General features: G+C 41.1%; 1 protein-coding gene across 2 annotated transcripts in view; it reads right to left on the bottom strand.

Moving 5' to 3' along the window:
• The window catches only part of ASNS (asparagine synthetase (glutamine-hydrolyzing)), a 107,856-nt gene that overhangs the window by 49,318 nt on the left and 33,238 nt on the right, over positions 1-25,300 (bottom strand). For both annotated transcript variants that reach the window (XM_082258035.1, XM_082258036.1), the window contains exons 3-4: positions 15,672-15,909; positions 15,118-15,303 (exon numbers count right to left, since the gene is read on the bottom strand). In XM_082258035.1, the coding sequence (XP_082114161.1) occupies positions 15,118-15,303; positions 15,672-15,909 (424 nt within the window). The remainder of the gene's footprint in view (positions 1-15,117; positions 15,304-15,671; positions 15,910-25,300) is intronic.

Here is a 25,300-nt window from a genome sequence, read left to right as displayed (position 1 = left end):
ATCTTATCAAGAGAAAAGAGACTTGATCCAAATTCACCCATAGTGGCAGGGTGATTGAACAGCCTGGCTGTACATGAAGATAGGAGTCCTCAACCATTGTGCATAGTTAATTTGGAGTATCCCACTATTCCCTCCTCCTATCCCTAAATTATAATAAACACAAAACAACCAAAATACCACTGGACTGATTATTGGAGCGAGCCAAGGAAGAAGAAAGTAAGGACTCGAAACTGTCACTTTTGTATGCTGGTAATTCTGGGGGACCCAAAAATGTGAAATCTGGCAGTCCTTACGGGGGCAGTGCTACATGACATTTTCAGTTTGTGCCGCTTAGATACATGTTAGTTCCGCTTCAAGGCCTTAATAGCTAAATGTAAAGTCAATCCCTCCAGGAAAAATATGCAGCTCTTTTAACAAGTACAAGGAATCTCATCAAATCCAAGCAAAAGAACAATTTAAAGGAAACACTTTTCTCTATTAAATTTTATAGACCATGAAGCCGGTCCTGAAAGAAGTGTCCTAATGAAATGTTTATAGCCGAAAAACTGTACTGATAAAGTTGACCTGCCATGGAACATTGATAGATAACGATTTCAGTCTATAAGAGCAGAATGTAAATGATTAAAATCTCATAAATATCTGTCCTTAGAAGCGTTGCGTTAAGAATGCCACGGCAAAAGTCACTACAATAAGTTGATGACACAAGGAAGAAATAATAAAGAGTCTGCAGTGCATGATGGGAAAAAGCAGTTCACAGCCTTGAGACCAGGGCTTTTTTTCAGCGGAAACGCGGGGGGAACGCAGTTCAGGCACCTCCAGCACAAAATGTATGTAATGGCAAGGAGTGCTGAGGTCTGCTATAGTGTCTATTGATGCTGGCTGCTGGGGGATCTATTGTTGCTGGAGGGGATATATTTTTGCAAGGGGTGGGGGGGGGTTTACGTGTTGTTGTGGGGGGTCTATTTTTGCTACTGGGGGACCTGTTGTCTCTGGAAGGGATCTATTTTTGTAGGGGGGAAGTCTATTGTTGCTGGGGGTCTATTGGTGCCGGTGGGGGGGGTCTATTGTTGCTGGGGTTGGTCTTATGTTGCTGGGGGGTCAGTTGTCACTGGGAGGGATCTACTTCTGAGGGAGAGGTCTACTGTAGCTGGCTGCAGGAGGGTCTATTGATGCTCTCTGTGGGGAGGTCTATTGTTGCTGGGGTGTGTGGGGGTTTGTTGCGGGTGGTCCATCGTTGCTGGGGGGGGGTTCTATTGTTGTTGGCTACAGGGGAACTTTTTTACTGCTTTTCTTGTTATCATTTACAAGTTCCATACAAATTACTTAGTACTACAAATGTTACTTGGTTCTGTATTCTCTAAAAGGTGCAGTATTGGGAGGTGGGCATGGAGTGGAACCAAGGAATGGTGCTCGGAGGTAAGTAGGGGCAGAGACAAGGGGTAACTCTGAAAGGGGAATTCCTGCACCTATTCTCTAAGAAAAAAAAGCCCTGCTTGAGACTATTCAGTACCAAGGTGAGAATTCATATTCACTAACACAAGCGAGCTACTGACAGTCATTGGGGTTGATTTACTAAAAGCAAAAAGACTGTGCACTTTGCAAAGTGCAGTCGCTCCATGGTTTAGTAAACGGGGTGAAGCTTCACTTTGCAAAAAGTACCCAATCACGTGCAAGGAAAATGAAAAAAACTGCATTTTGCTTGCCCATGATTGGATGATGGAAGTCAGCAGAGCTTCTACTTGGTAAATGATGAGGTGTCAAACAGGTGATCCCAAGTAAAGGAGTACCAACGTCCTCATGATTTTGGTCAAAAAGAGAAAGCGAGTAGAGGCAAAAGGACTACAGTACCCTAAAAGTCCTTTTGCCTCTACTCTTTTTTTTTTAAAGCTTCTACTTGTTTACTAAGCTCTGGAGCAACTGCAGTTGCAAAGTGCACAGTCTATTTGCCTTTAGTTAACCACTTTACAACCGGAGGATTTTGCTGTCTTCCGTCCAGGCCACTTTTTGCGATTCGGCGCTGTGCGACTTCAACTGACAATTGCGCGGTCGTGCGACGCCGTACCCAAACGAAATTTACGTCCTTTTTTTCCCACAAACAGAGCTTTCTTTTGGTGGTATTTGATCACCTGTGCGATTTTTACTTTTTGCGCTATAAACAAAAAAAGAGCGTTTATTTTGAAAAAATAACAATATTTTTAACATTTTTTTATATGAAATTCCCCCCAAAAAAGATGTAAAAACCAATTTTTTTAAAAAATTTTGGCCAATTTGTTTTATGCTACATATGTTTGGTAAAAAAAATCGCAATAAGCGTATTTTGATTGGTTTGCGCAAAAGTTATTGCGTTTACTAACAAAGGGAAAGATTTCTGTCATTTTTGGTGTTTTTTTTTTAACGCGTAATGGCGGCGATCTGCGATTTTTTTTGCGGGACTGCGACATTGCGGCGGACAGATCGGACCCCTGACTGACATTTTTTACACTTTTGGGGGTACCAGTGACATTACTGCAGTAATCAGTGCTATATATATGCACTGTTACTGTAAAAATGACACTGGCAGGGAAGGGGTTAATTTTATTGGAGAGGGAGGGGTTAATGTATGCCTGGTGCTTACTGACGTGTAGGGGGGGAGGTGACTATGTGATTCATGGACAGATCGGATGTCCAGCTATGCTGAACAGTCCGATCTGTCACTCCCTGTCACTATGGAGATCCGCCCGCTGTGTTTACACACAGCGGGCGGATCTCCAGACTCGATCCCCGACGATCGGGTAAGAGCAGCGGCGATCGCCGCTGCTCCTCCCCTGGCCCGACTCCCGCTGTGAATGAAAACAGCGGGAGCGAGCCTCCGGCGGCGCGCAAGCGCCGCCCAGAAGGGGAGGAGTCCAGTCACGTTAATACTACGTGGCTGGACGGGAACGAGCCACTCTGCCGCAGTAGTATTACTGTGAGCGGTTGCAGAGTGGTTAATCAATCCCATTGTGAAGCTGGCCATAGACAGTGGCAGGGGGTGGATGCATGATTCATCAGTGACCCTATGGGGGTTAATTTACTTGGTGGGTGTAAAATCTGGTGTAGCTGTGCATGGTAGCCAATCAGCTTCTAACTTCAGCTTGTTCAATTAAACCCTCGTACATACTTTTTTTTGTTTTAACCCAGCAGGGTCAAACGAAAAAAAATTGACAACTCCGGAGGAGCTGCTGTACTAACCAAGCGATGTTAGTACAGCGATCTCTAAGGCTGTGCTATTGTGTTTTGACAAGCCCCCCCGTACACTCTGGTCAGTGCTCTCAACCATTACTGGGGACAACTATTACTTCCAGAGACAACAGGTCCCCCAGTAGCTCTGATCAGAAGCCGATTGGCAGACCTTTTTTAGTCATGTCCCATCAACAGAAGCCAGCCGGCCTATTGAACCGGCTGATGTCCCCCGACACCCCGTGTGTACTAGGCTTAAGCTTTGACAACAACAAAAAAACCTGGAAGCTGATTGGTTTCTATGCTGCACCAGATTTTCAACTCTTCAGTTTAGCAAATCAACCCAAATGTATCAATTTACTCTCCAGAACAGGAACAGTGTAGGTGGCAGCAAAAACATTATTGTTTAGAACAGTATTTCTCAACCTTTTGTCACTCAAGGTACCCTTTAAAATGATGGCCAATTTTGAGTCACCCCATTCTAAAATGTAAAAAACGAAATTAATACTAATACATATTGCAGCATCATCCACATATCGGACAATAAACATTAGAGGTGATTTTTTTCTTCCAAAACATATACATTTACACAGTGGTACTGACTAGTATTCTAATGTTTCTCTTATCCCTTAGTTTGTCTCTCTCAGCTAATGGGGCCCCAGTGCTAACAGAGAGGGGCAAACAAGGATACTCAGCAGGCACCCGACGTCCTCCTTATTAACCGATGATGTCATTGTATTGGTGTACAATGAAAACCCGTGGCTTTGTGTAACTAAAAGACAGGCTTGATCCACCTGGGGGCAAATAGACTGTGCACTTTGGGCAAAACGTGTTGATCCATGATCCATAGATTCTTTGTTATGCATTGTTTGCACAGAATGGTGGTACAGTGCCTTGCGAAAGTATTCAGCCCCCTTGAACTTTGCGACCTTTTGCCACATTTCAGGCTTCAAACATAAAGATATAAAACTGTAATTTTTTGTGAAGAATCAACAAGTGGGACACAATCATGAAGTGGAACGAAATTCATTGGATATTTCAAACTTTTTCAACAAATAAAAAACTGGAAAATTGGGCGTGCAAAATTATTCAGCCCCCTTAAGTTAATACTTTGTAGCGCCACCTTTTGCTGCGATTACAGCTGTAAGTCGCTTGGGGTATGTCTCTATCAGTTTTGCACATTGAGAGACTGAAATTTTTGCCCATTCCTCCTTGCAAAACAGCTCGAGCTCAGTGAGGTTGGATGGAGAGCGTTTGTGAACAGCAGTTTTCAGTTCTTTCCACAGATCCTCGATTGGATTCAGGTCTGGACTTTGACTTGGCCATTCTAACACCTGGATATGTTTATTTGTGAACCATTCCATTGTAGATTTTGCTTTATGTTTTGGATCATTGTCTTGTTGGAAGACAAATCTCCGTCCCAGTCTCAGGTCTTTTGCAGACTCCATCAGGTTTTCTTCCAGAATGGTCCTGTATTTGGCTCCATCCACCTTCCCATCAATTTTAACCATCTTCCCTGTCCCTGCTGAAGAAAAGCAGGCCCAAACCATGATGCTGCCACCACCATGTTTGACAGCGGGGATGGTGTGTTCAGGGTGATGAGCTGTGTTGCTTTTACGCCAAACATAACGTTTTGCATTGTTGCCAAAAAGTTCGATTTTGGTTTCATCTGACCAGAGCACCTTCTTCCACATGTTTGGTGTCTCCCAACAACACTTTTTATGGATATCTTTAAGAAATGGCTTTCTTCTTGCCACTCTTCCATAAAGGCCAGATTTGTGCAGTATACGACTGATTGTTGTCCTATGGACAGAGTCTCCCACCTCAGCTGTAGATCTCTGCAGTTCATCCAGAGTGATCATGGGCCTCTTGGCTGCATCTCTGATCAGTCTTCTCCTTGTATGAGCTGAAAGTTTAGAGGGACGGCCAGGTCTTCGTAGATTTGCAGGGGTCTGATACTCCTTCCATTTCAATATTATCGCTTGCACAGTGCTCCTTGGGATGTTTAAAGCTTGGGAAATCTTTTTGTATCCAAATCCGGCTTTAAACTTCTCCACAACAGTATCTCGGACCTGCCTGGTGTGTTCCTTGTTCTTCATGATGCTCTCTGTGCTTTAAACGGACCTCTGAGACTATCACAGTGCAGGTGCATTTATACGGAGACTTGATTACACACAGGTGGATTCTATTTATCATCATTAGTCATTTAGGTCAACATTGGATCATTCAGAGATCCTCACTGAACTTCTGGAGAGAGTTTGCTGCACTGAAAGTAAAGGGGCTGAAAAATTTTGCACGCCCAATTTTTCAGTTTTTTATTTGTTAACCAAGTTTAAAATGTCCAATAAATTTCATTCCACTTCATGATTGTGTCCCACTTGTTGTTGATTCTTCACAAAAAATTACAGTTTTATATCTTTATGTTTGAAGCCTGAAATGTGGCAAAAGATCGCAAAGTTCAAGGGGGCCGAATACTTTCGCAAGGCACTGTATATAATTTATGCTGATGTTATTTGTATCTATGATATCATATATGTTTTTAGATTTTGTATAAATAAAATTTGGCACAACGTTACTTTAACTAACAATTGCGTGGTCATGCAACAATGTACCCAAATAAAATGTATCTCCTTTTTTCAACACAAATACAGCTTTCTTTTGGTTGCATTTGATCACATCTGTATTTTTTTATTTTTTGCGTTATAAACAAAAAAAGACTGACAATTTAAAAAAAAAAAAAAAAAAAAAACAATATTTTTACTTTCTTCTATAAAACCTATCCCATAAAATAATTTAAAAAATCAAATTTCTTCATAAATTTAGGCCAATACAGTATGTATTCTGCTACATATTTTTGTTAAAATAAAATCCCAATAAGCATATATTGATAGGTTTGCACAAACTTCTGGGATATTTTCTTTTTTTTTTTTACAAGTAATGGTGGTGATCAGCAACTTTTGGGGACCGATGACACTAATACAGTAACTAGTGCTAAAAAAATATGCACTGTCACTGTAGTAATGACACTGGCTGGGAAGGGGTAACATCAGGGGGAATCGAAGGTTTAACTGTGTGCCTAGCCAGTGTTGTACTGTGTACAAGTACTGAGTAAGTATACTGAGGGAAGCGCTTTTACTAGGGGAAGAAATGGAATTCATTTCCTGCTTTGCAGGGGCACAAAATCCTTCCCTCCTATTAGATCTCAGTTCTGTGTCTCTGCCTGTCGATAAGCGGGTGCCAGAGGACATTGAGTACCGTGCACCTGCCGATCAGCTTCTGCTGTGTGTAATCACAGAGGAAAAAAGCTGCTGGCAGCGCACATGCGTCATACAACAAAAGGAATGACCGCACTTCCGATGAGTTTCAAACAGGAGTGTCTTTATTCCACATCAATCGGCAAATACAGATACACACTGTGAGTGCAGGACAATCGGTGGACGCGTTTCACGACTGGATGTGTCGCTTATTCATCACCAAGTTCACTCTGGATGTGCATCGGCCATATATACACCCCATACATACAGCTGGCAACAATTGGAGTCATCAAACTAGTTGTTCCTCCCCTTGGTCAGCTGTTGGGAATCTATAGCTAGATTGCACAGACAGAGTGATCCCAACAAATCCAAACTTCAAAACACTTGTGCAAAAAACATTTTACATATATAAATGTCAATCAAAATGAATATCCATAGTGGTAAGTGCTCAAGTAAAGAAAAATAGAAAAACATCAATAATAAAAACATATTCAGTGTATGTGTACGTTTATCATATATATAATAAAAAGAGAATGTATGTGTATATGAGGTATGAATAAAAAGAATATGTATTGAAGACCTTGTGAATAGCCATAAAATAAAAGTAAATTAAAAAAGTATGAAGTGATAATAATATATTGTTATAAATAATAATAATGATGATAATGTGACGTATCACAAGAAAATTCTTGATGTTTAAAGAAGCCGTTTAACCGGCCAAGAAGAAACATATGTAGTGTATTAAAAAACGGAGCAATATAATTATAAAATATATAAAAAAAGTATATGAAAAATATAGAGAGCTCCAATCAGTGATTTCTACCCAACAATCATAGATAGAACAATACAGTGATATATCTTTGATGAAAAATTGTATATAAATTGCCGCTTCGATATCTATAGGATGCATTTTCTATAAAACATTTACAAATAGTGAAACACTAATAAACCTTGTATAAGAAAAAATCACAAGTATGTGAATCATATATAAAAAATTATTGTTTCCATATATCGATGGATATACATGATTCACAATAAAGAGTATAACATGTATAAAATATAATACGATGCATAGTGACATAGTTTATATTCTTCTTTGGTTGTGTAAACAGCGATAAATAACAATCAATGTAGACACATTGTAACAACCTGTTGCTGTTTTGAAGAATGTTGCAAATGTCAGTGTGCATCTCCTTTTTCATAGACAAAATTTTCTCATCTGGTGTTAAAACCACAAAACCTCTATTTGGAAGAAAGTTTTACAAAAAAGACGACCAAAAAGAGGGAGGGGGGATTGTTGGGAAAAAGAAAAAACGAAATACAAAACAAGGAAAATCGGGTATATATAGCTATATGTCAATAGGCTAGATTGGCTAAAATTAGCTCTCCATTTTAATTAATCAGCCATATTTATAGGAGACCCGATATGTTAAAATCGGCCGGTCTATGGGTAAATGTGGGAGTTTATCTCATCTAAATTGGTCTAAGCACTCAAAAATATTTTGATTATTGTGTTATTTAGTTTGTATTACTATTATAATCTATTTTGTCGCTCTGAATGCTGACCTCATCCACAAATCCCAGAGGCAGGGAAAGGAAGATTTGGGAACGAACCTCCAATGTAGTATAATAATTATGTATTATAATACTAAAGATTTATGTCAATACAGATCTATGTCTATACAGATGGCTCCAGCACTCTAGATAGAGTATATCTGATATTCCATTGCTTACATGTGCACATCATATGGAGTCCGGAGCTCTATCTGTAATTCTCACAGATCTTGAGAAAAAACTTTTTGGTGCCTTTTAAGCTCATATATGTATACATTCAGACTAAAATGAAAAAATGAAAAATGGTCTCAAATGTTAATTACAGGGAAAACATTTCCTTATATATTTTTACTGGATGTTTTATGAGTTTTATCAAAGTTTCATTTTATGAAAAATGGTCTCAAATGTTTATTACAGGGAAAATATTCCTTTATATATTTTTACTTTTACATATTTTTACTGGATGTTCTATGAGCTTTATCAAAGTAGGGAAATATTTATGATCGTTTTTCTGGATCAATATTATACTAGTATGAATACCAGTATGACTGATAGATATTAAGTATAAAAATGTGTCACGTCCCACTCAAAATTCATACCTTCAGGTAATCTTGTATGGAGTTTAAATATCCAGAAAACTTCGCGTTTGCAAAGTATCTGAAAAATATCTCCTCCTCTTTTGGGTTTTGAGATTTTTTCAATGACTTGAACCATGACCAGGGAAATATCTCCTTCATGTAGGCCATTAAAGTGACGAGCGACATTGGTTGATTTGAAGCAACGAATGTCACTTAGATGTTCTCTAAATCTATCTTTAAGTCTCCTCGTTGTTCTGCCCACATATTGGGCCGAACACTTTTTGCAGGTGATTAGATATATAATGTAATCTGAATTGCAGTTGAAAAACTTGTCTATTTTATAGATCCTGCCACTAATGGTGGATTGAAAGTGGGGACTTTTTAGAATATGGGGACAGGTGACACAATCCTGTGCCCCACATCTGTAGTTTCCTCTACAGTGCAACCATGTTAGCGATGGGGGGGCCCTTTTGGTTTGATACATGCTAGGGGACAATACATTTCCCAAAGTAGCCGCCCTTTTCGCCACAATATTGAAACCCTTTCCCAGAATATCATTACATGCATGGTCTAGATATAAAATGGGTAGATGTTTATTAATTATAGATTTTATGTGGTTAAATTCTAGGCTGTATGGTAATGCCAATGTGACTGAAGATGTAGATTTGTCTTTTTTATGTTTCCTTTTTTTTCTAATATTTTTGTCACTAGAGGGACTCTTTGTCGTTTGTACAACATTAGGGTCAAATTCCTGGTTTATGGGAGCAGTAGGGTTAGGTGCAGCGAGTTGCAAAAGATCAATGCGATTTCTCTCAAGGGCCAATCGATAGGCTCTGTCCAACATCCACCTAGGATAGCCTCTCTGGAGAAAGCGCTGGTATAGGGAATGTGATTCCTCTTTAAAGGTGTCATTGTCGCTGCAAATCCTTTTAAGCCTCAAAAATTGCCCCACAGGGATTCCTTTTATTGTGTGGAGAGGATGTCCCGACTTTGCATGCAATAGGCTGTTACCTGCCTGGGGCTTTCTATATAGGGAGGAAACGACTCTATCTCCTGCATGACTCAAAGTAATGTCCAGAAATACAATTTTATCTAGACTGGAAACTCCCGTAAAGGAGAGGTTCAAATCATTGTTGTTCAAAAACATCATAAATGATTCAAAATCAATGGATTTATGACTAATGAATAGTAGATCGTCAATATAGCGACGGTACAAAAAAATGCTATCCCTATATGGGTTTCCACCTCCAAAGATGCGGGACCTCTCCCACCAACCCATGTAGAGATTGGCTAGGGAGGGTGAGAACTTGGCTCCCATCGCTGCCCCGCATCTTTGGAGGTAGAACATGTCATCAAAAACAAAATAGTTATGTGTCAATAAATAATCAAGAATTTCTGTCAAAAAAGCCTGTAAAGTAGATGACATCTCCGTGTATGTTTCCAAGCTATAGCCAACCGCTTCCAAAGCCAAAGCGTGTGGAATGGAGGAGTACAGACTGGACACGTCACACGTGATCCAGCTGTACTCCTCGGACCATACAAAAGAGTCCATAATTTTTTTTTAGCAGATGGTTTGAGTCTTTCAAATAGCTTGGAAGAACTTGCACTATATGTTGGAGTTGTCCATCCATCCATTCTCCTAGTCGTTCGTTAAGGGAGCCAATGCCTGATACAATTGGGCGTCCATGTACTGGATCCAATCCCTTGTGTATCTTTGGCAGGTGGTGAAAAATTGGTGTTATTGGGAACTCTGGAATCATGTTTTCAGATTCCCTGATGGAAAAAGCACCTATGGCTGCTCCTTTTTTAACAAGTTGCTTTAGGACATTTCTAAACTTGTTGGTCGGGTCACTTTTTAATGGTTGGTATGTATTTGTGTCCATCAGTTGTCTCAAAGCTTCAGCTTTATAGTGTATTTTGTCAAGAACCACTACGGCTCCCCCCTTATCCGCATTTTTGATGATGATGGAATCATCTTCCTGTAATAATTTCAAAGATTTCCTTTCATTTATGGACAGATTATCTGCGTTGATATTTACATGTGTAGATAGGTTAGAAGCCAGCTTAAAAATGTCCTTTTCGACTAGTTTTTGGAACTTATCCATTTCAGCCGATCGGGATTGTATGGGGTAAAAAGATGATGGTATGTTCAAATTTACCCGTTGTGTTCCCTCATCCCTGTCTGGATATATTAAATGTGATTCATGGATTAGTTCCTCTAGTTCCGACACAGCACATTGTTCACGAAACGATAAAGTTGGAGAATGTATTTGGCTATTGTCGGGAGGATTGGAGTCCAGATCGGTTCCTTCAATCATATTATCCTCAGGGTCCACAAAAAAATGTCTCTTTAACGTTAAATTTCGTACGAATTTGTTAATGTGTAATGTCGTATCAAAGGGGTCAAAATGAGTATGGGGACAAAAATTAAGTCCTTTAGATAATAAAGATGTTTCATCTAGAGTGAGACTCCGCTGAGATAAATTTACTACATTATTGAGCATTATTTGTGGTGTGTCCTCAAATTGTATTGACCATTTGACAGATCGCTGGTTTTTCTTCCCTCCTCTCCTTGTTTTGGCTTTCTTGGTGCTTTTTTCTTTTTTGTTGCATTTCTGCCCCTTTTTGGCTCGTTTTTTGACTCATTAAAGGAACCCGGATTTGATCTGGGCGTCTGTGTATAGTCAATAGACGTATCGGACGATGTATAGGCTACTGATGTATCAGTGCCTGTGGCCTCCGGGTCTGAAAAGCTGACTTTTTTCTTTTGATAATGGCGACTCCAGGTGTTCGTCTTTTTCCAAATATACACATTGTTTGTTTCATAGTCAACTTTGTCTCTTAATAGCTTTTCTTTTTTACCGCTGATCGTGTTGGTTTCCAATTTATTTATTTTGTCATTTAATTTGAGATCCAAATCCGTAAACAAAGGGTTACTTTTTAACGGGGTAATTTCTTCTTGTAGTTTGGAGATTTCATCCTGTAACCTCTTTAGTTCCAATGTTTTCGAGTCTACTATAAGTTTCATAAGTTCAAAAGAACAGGTGGAAAGTGTATCAGTCCACTGCTTTTTTAATTCTTCATTGAAGAGATCGAACGTAGGAAACTTTTTTATTCGTAGACCTCTAGGGATACGCTCCAAATCCAGGTACTCATTGATGGTGGTTTTTTCCCAATAGGCTTTGATTTCTTTCACCATAAGTTTTTCTAATTTATAGAAGAGTGGTTTTATAGAGACTGAAATGTCCTCCTTTGTTTGCTTTAAGGTAGCATGTGCATTGCTTCTGAGGGGATTTGTATTCAAGTCTCTTAAAGTCCTACTCGTGGATGGTTCTTCCATGTCCATGTATGCAACTCACAGGTGTAGTAATATATCAAAATGCCTTTGTTCAGTGAACAATGATGTATAGGAATATAAACTCCAAATAAGTATATCATAAACGACACTCACCGAGCTGGTCTGAAATCACGGAGGAATAAGCAGAATCCAAACAGGGAAGACCGCTCTAGGTGAGGCTGGAATCAGGTGCCGGTCGGATCCGTAATCCAGGATAGCTTCATACAACAAAAGGAATGACCGCACTTCCGATGAGTTTCAAACAGGAGTGTCTTTATTCCACATCAATCGGCAAATACAGATACACACTGTGAGTGCAGGACAATCGGTGGACGCGTTTCACGACTGGATGTGTCGCTTATTCATCACCAAGTTCACTCTGGATGTGCATCGGCCATATATACACCCCATACATACAGCTGGCAACAATTGGAGTCATCAAACTAGTTGTTCCTCCCCTTGGTCAGCTGTTGGGAATCTATAGCTAGATTGCACAGACAGAGTGATCCCAACAAATCCAAACTTCAAAACACTTGTGCAAAAAACATTTTACATATATAAATGTCAATCAAAATGAATATCCATAGTGGTAAGTGCTCAAGTAAAGAAAAATAGAAAAACATCAATAATAAAAACATATTCAGTGTATGTGTACGTTTATCATATATATAATAAAAAGAGAATGTATGTGTATATGAGGTATGAATAAAAAGAATATGTATTGAAGACCTTGTGAATAGCCATAAAATAAAAGTAAATTAAAAAAGTATGAAGTGATAATAATATATTGTTATAAATAATAATAATGATGATAATGTGACGTATCACAAGAAAATTCTTGATGTTTAAAGAAGCCGTTTAACCGGCCAAGAAGAAACATATGTAGTGTATTAAAAAACGGAGCAATATAATTATAAAATATATAAAAAAAGTATATGAAAAATATAGAGAGCTCCAATCAGTGATTTCTACCCAACAATCATAGATAGAACAATACAGTGATATATCTTTGATGAAAAATTGTATATAAATTGCCGCTTCGATATCTATAGGATGCATTTTCTATAAAACATTTACAAATAGTGAAACACTAATAAACCTTGTATAAGAAAAAATCACAAGTATGTGAATCATATATAAAAAATTATTGTTTCCATATATCGATGGATATACATGATTCACAATAAAGAGTATAACATGTATAAAATATAATACGATGCATAGTGACATAGTTTATATTCTTCTTTGGTTGTGTAAACAGCGATAAATAACAATCAATGTAGACACATTGTAACAACCTGTTGCTGTTTTGAAGAATGTTGCAAATGTCAGTGTGCATCTCCTTTTTCATAGACAAAATTTTCTCATCTGGTGTTAAAACCACAAAACCTCTATTTGGAAGAAAGTTTTACAAAAAAGACGACCAAAAAGAGGGAGGGGGGATTGTTGGGAAAAAGAAAAAACGAAATACAAAACAAGGAAAATCGGGTATATATAGCTATATGTCAATAGGCTAGATTGGCTAAAATTAGCTCTCCATTTTAATTAATCAGCCATATTTATAGGAGACCCGATATGTTAAAATCGGCCGGTCTATGGGTAAATGTGGGAGTTTATCTCATCTAAATTGGTCTAAGCACTCAAAAATATTTTGATTATTGTGTTATTTAGTTGCCCCCTACCCGGAAGTGTTGGATCACTTATATACATGATCCAGCGCACAGGCGCCACCCTGTACCAGTAAAACTGCTATAGGGTGGACGTAAAGCGGTTAATGGTGTCAGTGGAATGTATCTGACAGGCAGAAATTGCTCATTGCTCAAGGAACCCTTAGCAACATTCGGAGGAACCCTGGTCGAGAAACCCTGCTGTAGCTGTTGGGACCCGCTGTTGGTTTGGCAGCCAAACTCCCAGTCTATAAAGTGGAATTGCTGTCAACACTAAGAAATTGTTTCAGGTATATCAATGTAGCCAGCTGTAGCTTCCAGGAGCAACTAATTATAATTTTTCAATTTCTTTACATAGGAACTGGTGAAGCAAAATTGATTGCAGAAGATGCTTCTATATGCTACAATCTCTGTTCCCACTGCCCTAGACACCACTTGGAAGATCACTAAATAAAATTGCTCAAAACTGAACTAATTTAATCAATGATTGCCTACAGAAAATTCTGAGCATTTCATACAGAGATCATGTTTTAAAGAAGAAAATTATGAAATGCAGAAGTATACAGAAGCTGGAAGATATTGTCACCATTTGGAGGCTAGGACTGGCTGGACATATCCCGGCACCCACCTGATCACATACCCAAAATTGAAATGCACCAGACACCACCACCAAGAAGAAAGCGGAAACAAGGAGGATTGTCAACAACCTGTAGGGGTCTACCAACAAAACTAGCCCTGGAAGCCATGGAGGTCCAATGGGATAAAAATGAATCTCCCACAGCTGATAGAATTGAATGGGGCGCACGTATTGCCCAATGAGCCAAATTAAGCAGGAGGAACTAAGTGTATGTAATGCCTCGTACACACGTACCGATCGTCGGCCGACCGATCGGCCATCTTTTGTCTGAGGGCTGTCTTGTCTGTTGAAAACTGCAAAAGACTGCACACAAATTTTGTCGGCCAACAACAGCCGACTGCAGAAGTGATGTCATGTGATGGTTAACTTTCCTTGTCTTTTTTCTTTTCTGAGCATGCCCAGTCTTGCAAATCTGCTGTCTGTCGGCCAAATTCTGTACTGACTGGCGAACAATCGGCCGTTCTGGTGTCGGCATACAAAAATTTTAATGCTTGCACGACAGATTCTGTTCGGCCGAAAGTGCGCTGTCGGCTGTCGGAAGCATCATACTAACAAGTCGAAAATCGGCCGATCGTTCGGCGGCCGAATCTTTTCGGCCGACAATCTGCACGTGTGTACGGGGCATTAGTATCTTGTTTGTTTTTGAACTAGTCCAGATTAACACATTTTCCCTTACTTCCCTTAAAAGCAAATAGAAAATTTAAAAAATTTAATAAAAATGACCAAAAACATATCCTCCCTTGGAAAGTCTAGGGAGCATTTGTAATAACACAAATTGGGTTACCATGCAATTTTGGGCCAGAAGGAAATTTTTAGAAACTAATGTTAAAAAACAGAATCAGCCCTAGAAATCCAGGACAGGGCATAGCTATGTATTCACACATGACAATACCTGCTGGTAGTTTCCCCAGGGAATCGTAGGCCGCGTGCTGAGGTTCGTCCTTGAAATTGCGGAACTTAATCAATTCAACCGAGGCAACCTTCCCGCTGGGTTTTAAATCAAAGACTTCACAGTGACCAGGAGGGAATGGGTCTACTTTTGGGCATGAGGTCATAGAATGCTTCAAGTTAATAAGACCTAAGATGGAGAAAATGTGTTATATCTACACATTTTGGAGAAAACAACAGTACATAGTTTATATAACCTTTGTAAATATGAATACTTAAGAGTTTTTTTTGCTAAAAGAAAAAAAAAATGATGTCGAGCACCATTTAGATCAATCAGAGATTGCACACATATTTGAATAAGTCTGTACCCATGTTCCCCTGCCCCCATGACAACCATGCTCCTATTTTTTTTTTGGCCACAGGATCAGGAAGTGGAAGTAAATCTCCCCAATGGAGTCACAACCAAAAATAAATTCACAATTATAACTGCATTAAACAAAACATTAAAAAAGAAAAACTTCTTTCTGGATTCAGGTCCCAACATCCTTTTATGATTACCTTTAGCTTCAGAGCAAACTCCCAGAAAGCCATCATCGGTGAGAAGTTTAAAGAGCGGTCTAACACCATAGGAGTCCCGACCCAGATAGACCTTCCTATTGGCTGTATCCAGCAGGATAAATGCAAAGACTCCATCCAATAAGGCAGCAGTTTGCTCAATTCCATGGTTATTGTAAAGATGGAGGATTACCTCTCCATCCACCAGGGTCTGATACTCGAATCCAAAATGTTTTCCCACCTGCAGGAACAACCCAGTGAGATTAGTATAAAAGAGATTAGCATAAACGTTATTTGTAGAGAGCATTCTCCAACATTGATACTACATACTGCAGAATTAGTAGTAGGAATGATCGTATTATCTTCTACTTCATTTTTAATTTGTGGGTTTATCTGAGAATTCTTATGAGGGTTTGAAAAAAATGGAAAATATAGAGTATACAGGAGCCTTGGAAGAAATAGAAATCACTTAGTACTTGCTTTTATGTACCACATTGCACTGGCTTGACACATTCCATGGGTATTGGATTAAGGCGTGCTTTTATTATTATTAATTAATTATGAATTCATAATTCAATATTAACCTCCCTGACGGTATGATTATGTCAAGAATTACATACAAAAAGCGGTACAATTGTTTTCATGGAAATTTGGCGTTATGTATTATAGGCCTACAATTCTTAGTAATTACTGACTTAAACCTGACCAAAACAAGAGTCTAGTAGACATCCCAGATGTGATAAATTTGAAACACAAACGCGTGAATTATAATCGAATCAATAATATAATTTTATTATTTAATATATAATATATATAATAAAATTATATTATTGATTAGATTATAATTCATGCATTATATATTATATATAGATATATGTGTGTATATATATATATATATATATATATATATATATATATAATATATAACGCATCAATTATAATTGAATCAATAATATAATTTTATATACAGTAAAACCTTGGATTGCGAGCATAATTCGTTCCGGAAGCATGCTTGTAATCCAAAGCACTCTTATATCAAAGCGAATTTCCCCATAAGAAATCATGGAAACTCAGATGATTCGTTCCACAACCATTTATTCATAAATCCTTCAATTTATAGTCCATATAAAAAGATTATAGCATTGCGATAGGTTGTGGAACCATAAAATGTCGATCTACAAATAGCCGCTTCCACAAGGGGATTAGAAGCAAAATCCAGCAGGAGCTACAGAGTATCTAAGAGAAGAGAGGCACCTCTTAAGTGTAGCAATATGGTTCCATTTAATGAAGGTACAACATTTAGCAACTCACATGGTTGATGAATAAAACAGACACATCTAAGTATGCAGGCATTCGGGGTAAAGCTGTCCACATAGACCGTCCTCTGCCCCGCCGGCTGCCAGTCTGTAATCCTGACCAGGAAGACCACCCTGCAGTAAAGCGATCTGAAAGCGAGGGGCAGCATGGAAGGGAAGACGTAGATAACGGTGGATGGTCCTATCTGGACAGCTTTACCCCGGATGCCTGCATACTTAGATGTGCCTGTTCCAATCATCAACCATGTGAGTTGCTAAATGTTGTACCTTCATTAAATTTAACCATATTGCTACACTTAGCCTCTCTTCTCTTTTACACCCAGTTGTGACTTGAGGCTACTTGTATATCAAGACATCGCTTGTATATCAAGTCAAAATTTATTTGAAAAATTTGCTTGTCTTGCAAAGCGCTCTTAAACCAAGTTACTCTCAAACCAAGGTTTTACTGTATATGCATATATATATATATATATATATATATAATATAAAATGTGTTTTGTGCAACTTTTTTTTTTTTTTTTTTTTGAATTTCCCTCCCTAGTTCCGCTCCCATGCAGCATTGCTGCTGCAGGGAACGGAACTAGGAAGTCATCACACCGACGGAGGGACGGAGGAGCGCGGGACTCTCGGCTGGCGATCTCAGCAATGAGAGATCATCGCTGGATCGCCAGGATAAGGTAAGAGAACACCGCTGCGCTTTCTGCAATCCACCCCGAGCGTGACTCGGGGTTACCGATCCTGATATGAAAAATCAACCCCAAGTCACGCTCGGGAATACCGCCAAGGAGGTTAAAGCAATAGTTAGCCTTTTGTAGCCAATTTTTAGCTTTCAGCGCTGTCACTTTGTGAATGACAATTGCGCGGTCATGCTACACTGTACCCATATGAAATTTTTATCATTTTTTTTCACAAAAATAGAGCTTTCTTTTGGTGGTATTTAATCACTGCTGGGTTTTTTATTTCTTACAAAAAAAAAAAAGAGAAAAGACAGAAAATTTTGAAAAAAAAAAGTTTTTCTTATTTTCTGCGAGTAAATTTTGAAAATAAATAATTTTTCTCCTTTACTGATGTGCGCTGATGAGGCGGCACTGATGGGCACTGATAGCCTGCACCGATGAGCACTGATGAAGTGGCACTTTTGGGCACTGATAAGGTGGCACTTATGGGCACTGATGAGGTAGTACTAATATGCCGCACTGATGGGCATTGATAGGTGGCACTGATGAGCACTGATAGGCAGCACTGATGAGCACTGAAAGGCGGCACTGATAGGCACTGAGAGGTGGCACTGATGGGCATTGAGAGGTGGCACTGATGGGCGGCACTGATGGGCCCTTACGGGCGGCACTGATGGGCAGCACTGACAGGTGGCACTAAAGGACACTGACGGGCAGCACCATCAGTGCCCACAATCAGTGCCCATAGTGCTGCCAGTCAGTGTCTAGATGAGCAGTCACTGATGAGCACTGACTGGCAGCACTATCGGCACTGATTGTGGGCACTGATTGTGGGTACTGATGGTGGGCACTGATGGTGGGCACTGATTGGCACTGTATTTCACTTTTTTGTAATCAGGGCACTGATGATCAGTGCCCTGATTACCTGTCCTTGTCTCCCCTGTGAGGAGGAGCTGCTGATCCGCTCTCCTCGCCTCACACTCTGACAGTGGGAGGAGAGGAGAGCCGATAAACGGCACTTCCTCATTCACATGTGGCCGGCTGTGATTGGACACAGCCAATCACATGGGTAAAGAGCCATGTCATTGGCTCTTTACCAAGATCGGGGTCGCCCCCTCGTGGGTGCGCGAGAGAGGCTGTTCTGGTGTGCCATCATATGACCATAAAAGTTGTGGTGTAAAACAATACTCATGAGTTTTGAAATGTCAGGAAAGGTGAGTCCTGACAGGTAAATAAGGTAAAAGTTTTGGAGCTCCATTTGTTAACAAAGTTAAAAGGTATGTACCATCTTTGTAATATATGAATATGTATCTATTATAACTGTCTGTGTTGTCTGTGTACTAACTGAGTTAAGATCAGGTTGAGACATTCCTGATCGCCGTGGCAAGCAGGGCTTGGCGGTTTTTCGTGTCTTGAGACAAGCGTTTTTGTAAGGAGACGTATGCGTGTACAGTGCCTATTGGCTTTACTCTGAGCCCTGCTGTCCATTAGTGATTACTAATCTGTCAGTTTTAATCATGACTGGGGTATTGCCCATGTTACGGCTGCCGTGACTCCCCAATGACACATCCGTTTGCTTTTCATCCATTTATCCCAATGTAATAACTGTAGACCACACATCTTTAAATTGGGTTTAAATGGCCATAGCAGCCCTTTTATTAAACAATCATAGTTAACGATAAAATGTCTTTGTTACATAACATTACATTCTCTATTACCCAGAAAACATAACAGAACCTAACAGCTTGATGTAACTACATGCTCTTTCACTAGGTCTTAGGATTTTGAAGGTACCCTTGAATGATCAACCGGCTGTATCTGGCCTTCACTAGCATCACCACGGCCCCCAGCCGCAACTACACCGGCTCGGGGACAATTGTTCATCAATACTCCAGCCGATACAGCCAACTAATCAATCACATATCACTTCTGACACTTAACAGGACAGGTACACCCATACCAAAGATGGGCCCAACCCATCGTTCTCTAAAGAACATAACCATCCCATGCCTTCAAAAACCCATGGGAGGCTGTCCGAGAACTGGCACAGGAATTTACGGACTTTGAGATTCCAATGGACCCAGCTCTGTTTCTATTGCATGTTTCGGATACCCCTATGAGAGGATATAAAACGTCAGTTGTATATCATATATTAAATGCAGCCAAATCATGCATTCCACTGAGATGGAAATCTCAGTCACCACCTACTATTAGGGACTGTATATGTAAAATTGAAGATACTAACAAAATGGAAGATTTACAATTCACAAGACTACATAAAAAAGGAATGTATGAGAAGACTTGGGGCTCTTGGAACTCCTTCATCCTCTCAGAGAGAGGACGAAACATGCTTAGTCAGGGGAAGGCTCAAGTCTGAAATCTACAGGCGGGTGCATGGGAGACTAACAATTTGCATATCTATAACCCCCTTCCCCATTAAATGGGGTTCGGGGTGTCTCCTTTTTTTTTTTTCTTGCCTTTTTTTTTTTCTTTCTATTATAAAGGGGAGGGGAGGGGAGGATGGGGGGGGGAGGGAGGGAGGAGGGAGGAGGAGGGGAAAGGAGGGAAGAAAAAAAAAAAGAAAAAAAGAGGAGAGAAAAAGGAAGGCATAATGAACAATATTATCAATGCAGGAATTATATAGCTTATTTTATTATTTTTGAAAATTTGGTATGTCAGATTGCATAATGAAGGACAATATCTTAGTATCCTGCTGATATAGATATACTGTTATTGAGCGTTTATATGCCTATCTTCTGTTTTTGTTTCTGAGAGAGACATGACTGATTGTTGATGACTATGTATTGATGTAATTACTTTGATGTGAAATGTCAGTTTCTTTTTGTTTTTGTTTTTCTCTTTCTTGAATGAATAAATAAAATATTGGAAAAAAAAAAACCCATCGACCTCTGCCCGCTGCTACAACAATACTCTCCCCACCCTATAAAAACAGAGACACCCCTATAACCATGGAAAAACTGAGGGCGGGAGGGAGGAAGAATCTTTGTCCTATGCTGTGCCCTTGCAACTGATGCCAGAAATACCACCTACCCACCAAGAGACCACCAGGGCCACACCCTCAAGCACCAAAAGGTCAATTCCTACAGCGTTTAGGTGGACCCTGTCCCCTCTCAAAAACAGCCAACAATCCTTCTCCAACACCAAATGGTGGATCACCAACCCCCCCCCCCCATTCCTGACAAAAAATGTGGCCACCTCCTTGTTCACCCTAATCCTAGACTTGTTGACCCCATCCACCGATCTAGCCAGACGCCAGGAAGTCCTGGCTACTATGTCCAACCAAACTACAATAGTGTCAAGAAAAAGGGATCTCAAATGCAGAAAATTGAACTTGATATCCCTAATAAGCTCACGCAATGTGCGGAGCCCCAGGTCGTTACCTCCCATGTGGAGAAGGAGAACATCAGGGGGTCTATCCAGCCTGGAACAGTGATGTATCTCTGGCAAAACCCTGGACCACAACATTCCCATGACCCTGATCCATCCCACCCTGACCTCCCCCTGGGAAAACCCAACTGCCGACCCTCCAGCATAACAGCGGCCCGTTTTGCCCCCCAGAAAACATGTGAGTGCCCCAGGATACACACCAAACATTCAGAATCTGAAAAACAAGAACGTAAACATAACAAGTAAGAGGAACCCCCTTAGGCAAACCACACGCAAAGGAGGGAACCATAGCAAAAGGATAGTGAGAAGAACACACCAACGAAAAAGTCTGAACAAAAAAACGAACACCCAGAAATACCCAATAACATGAGGTGTATTACGTACCTCACCCCTTAATGACGGCCGACTGTGAGACTAATGTACCAGGTATGTTCTGACATATAGCCTAAAATTTTGTGATTTCCAGTGACCTATCCCCTGGACTACCCTGTCCCCCAAACCCCAGCAGGCCGCCCCCATTGCCGCCCCTGTCCTGAACGAATGAGAGGAGTAGTCCTGCGCCGGGAAACCAGCAGCCAGCAGGCACTTTCTAAAAACCTACCCAAATTGGAATTTAGATAATGCAGAACCATCCTTGTGCATCAGAAAAGGTCCAGCCGGCCTAGCATGCAACCACTCCCGTACTGCCCACACAGGGCACACAGGGGAGTCAGGGACACCACCCCACTCCATCCTAGCCCCTTTTCCCCCCTGGTCAGTTTTAGACTTTCGGATGAGTAACACAACCCTGTCACCCCGTAAAACAACATCCTCAAACTCCAACCCCCCCCGCAACCACTCTTGGACTGACACACCGATTTGCTCACTCTCAGCGTGCCAAAGAAAGCCAGCACAAATGCCGTCTTAAAGAGCACAGCTTCAAAAGCTGAAGAACAAACATCCCCCAGGCAACCCAATAGAGCCCCCAGCATCTCGAATGAGACTGGGTGACATGAATTCAGGGTGCCCATGCCCCGTCTGAAGCCCCACAGAGCCTTACAAACCAAGAAATCCTTGGTGATGTCTGTGAACCCCGATAGCTGAAACAAAAAGGCTAAGCTAGCCATCTTCTGATTCAACTTGGATATAGAGACACCCTCCTCCACGTTCCTACTGTTCAAGTACAGCAGTGTACGTAGCCGATCCTCATCATTGAAACAACCACCCACCTCACTTACCAGCACATACCATTCACACCAAACCTTCTCATAAGCAACCTATGTGGACGGACACACAGAATTCCGATCAAGGCCGTTCGAAGGCGATTACCTACAGGTGATCCGGGCAGGGAATTCCACGTTGCTCCGCTTCCAGTGCCAACAGACGGAATCTTTTCCACTGAAAGTGAGACAATTCATCAGCCACATCGTTATTCACACCCGGCACATGCACTGCACAGACGTAGCAATACAGACACCGCAAAACTAAATGTCTCAGGAAATTAACCCCCAGAGGAGAGGAAGCGAAAATATTATTAACATCGCAATGAAAGCAGACACTTTTTTCCTGAACTCCAGATGCCATAATTCCACTGCTGAAACTATGGGAAACAATTCCAGGAGCACTAGATTGCCCAGCAAAGAACCCTCCCGCCAAGAATCCGGCCATTGTCCAGTACTCCAAGGACCCCGAAATAATGCAGCGTACAAACAGGAACCCACCGCATCCATATACAATTTCAAATCGCAATCCGACACTGTCGCTTCCATCCATAAAGATCGTTCATTGTAGTTCTCTAGAAACAATTGCCACACCCTTAGATCCTCCCTATGTTCCTTGGTCAGTCTAATATAATGATGCGGTGCCCTGATCCCAGACGTCACCGATGCAAACATCCTCCAAAAAAACCCTACCCATCGGCATGATGCGGCAGGCGAAGTTCAAGTTGCCCAGGAGCAACTGCAGCGAATGCTACTGATAGCAAGCGCGACAACCTCCTGAAGATCCTGCACTTTTTCAAGTGGCAAATGCATACTAGCACATTATGCCTTTGCCTTGCTGGTAAGAAAAAAAAAGCAGTTTACAACGGCTTTAAGACACTCACAAGTTTACTGGGTGAAAGTTTGCTACAATAAAGTTCAGACAGTTCCAGACAATTCCAGACATCCGTGTCTGAACAGATCTCCATTATTTTTTTGTTCATAGTAGTTACATTGACCTATGTTTTGAAAACCAATCATATTGTACCACATGTAATTCTATGGTCAAAAATTGTTATAAGAAGGCTTGCGTGCCTTTCTTACAAATAATGAATTTGTTCCCAGCTGCAGCTGTTAAAAAAACCCCCTATTTTTTTTGGTAATGTATTGCCTGGTCGTTTGTTACTTTTTCTACATCACTGGCTACTTGCTCACCTCATGGTGGGACGACCCTGAGGACCACAACTACTAACATGCAGCAAAATCCATCTCCACCATCAGGAGCTCTGGTGAATACCAGTTTGTGTTTAGATCTGGCACCTCAAGTGAGCCCGCTTCATCCACCAGGGTGACCTGCTTGTATATTTAGCACCCTACAGGTAGGTGCTAGGTAAACGTATAGTGGGCTTTGTCTGCCTAACAGCAGGGCTGTGATTTGTTCCGTCAGGGTGTCATGGTTTCCAGGTGTGTCTGCTGAAGGGGGAGTCTCCCCACTGGCTTCTGTGAGAGGCTTCTCATAGGGCAGTGGAGGAAACCCAATCTGGGGACACATCCAGGCTTGTAACTACCCCAGAAGGCAGATTATGCTGTGAAGGATTCTGGGAGTGGTTATAAGTTTGGGGGTGGCGCATGACACAATGTCTTTGGCGGGAGCAGAGTCCCAGGAGGGAGAGAACGGCTGTCTCTCCTCCTGTCTGAGGAAGAGAATCTCGGGGTGTTGCCTGCAGATCCAGAGAATGCTGAGCTGAGCTGAGGGGATCCGGTGTGCCGAGAACCTGCGGAGAGTCAGATGGGTCCAGTCCCAGGAAAGCCTACACAGGTCGTGAGTACTGAGGATTACCCCTGGGGGTCTGCCTAAAGTTAGAGGGGACCACTCCGGAAGAGGTTCGGGGATCCAGTGCCAGCTAGTGGTGAAAGGGGGTACCTAGGTTGAGGACCCTGAAGTGACAGAGGGGGTACATAGTCAGTGGACCCTGAAGAGTTCAAGGTTAAAGGGGGCACCCGCAGTTGGGCCCTGAATTGTACAAAGTGTGCCAGTTGGAAGTTACAGCTTTACAGAATCCTACAACATACTACCTCAAGCCAGTGCAAGGCGGGAGGGAAGTATTCAGTGACTTTGGAGTACAGCAGTGTCAGTAGTTCTACAATTCACAGTCCTGGATCTTCTGGACTTCAAGTCGAGGATTCAGCACTTCTATTGAGTTACAGAGTGTTCTCAGAGTTAGTGAGCGTTGGCTGGCGCCGGCTGGCGTCAAGGAAGCGCCAATGGGCAATTTGCAGGAACAAAGTCCCAAGTGTATATAGTTGAAGCCTAAAGGAGTATCCCAATCATTCCCTTCTCCCATCCCCTTAAAATACAATAAAAACCACAAACAAAGATGCCGGAGTTGTCGATGTCTCAGTTCTCACACCCAAGGCCACAGCTCACATGGGCTGGAGAGGTAACCGGTAACAATGGCAGACCCACATCAGGCCACAGGCCTGGAAAATCTGCTACATATATTTATACTGCTGGTCGGTGGGAACCTCTCTACTGCAATAGCTACTGGTCTCTGACCCTGACACTACGTCAGACTGGAACAACTATCCTTGAAAAAAGGTGGGGGCTGATTGAGGTTGATTTACTAAAACTGGAGCTTGCAAAATCTTGTCCAGCTCTGCACAGAAATTAATCAGCTTCCAGGTTTTTCTGTCCAAGCTTAATTGAACAAGCTGAAGTTATAAGCTGATTGTCTACCATGCACAGCTGCACTAGATGTTGCACTTTACAGTTTTAGGCAGGCCATAGACGATTCGAATTTCGTTTGAAAATCGTAAATGGCAGTGTTATCGAACGATTTTCGTATTGTTAGTGTGGTATGTAAAACGTTCGATTTTCGTACGACAGCAAAAATTCACATATCCAACATGTTGGGTTTTTTTGCGAAAATCGGCCGAATTTCGTATCATTAGTGGGGGAGTTGTATGATTTTGCCTAACAAAACACAGAACAGTAGGGAGTGTGTCCGGTAGAGATGTGGTTAAAAGGCACAAAAAATAGTGTTTTGTCATAC

This window comes from Pelophylax lessonae, assembly GCF_965119305.1.
Source record: "Pelophylax lessonae genome assembly, chromosome: 5".
Lineage (NCBI taxonomy): Eukaryota > Metazoa > Chordata > Amphibia > Anura > Ranidae > Pelophylax > Pelophylax lessonae.
This window is presented reverse-complemented; position numbering and strand designations above follow the sequence as displayed.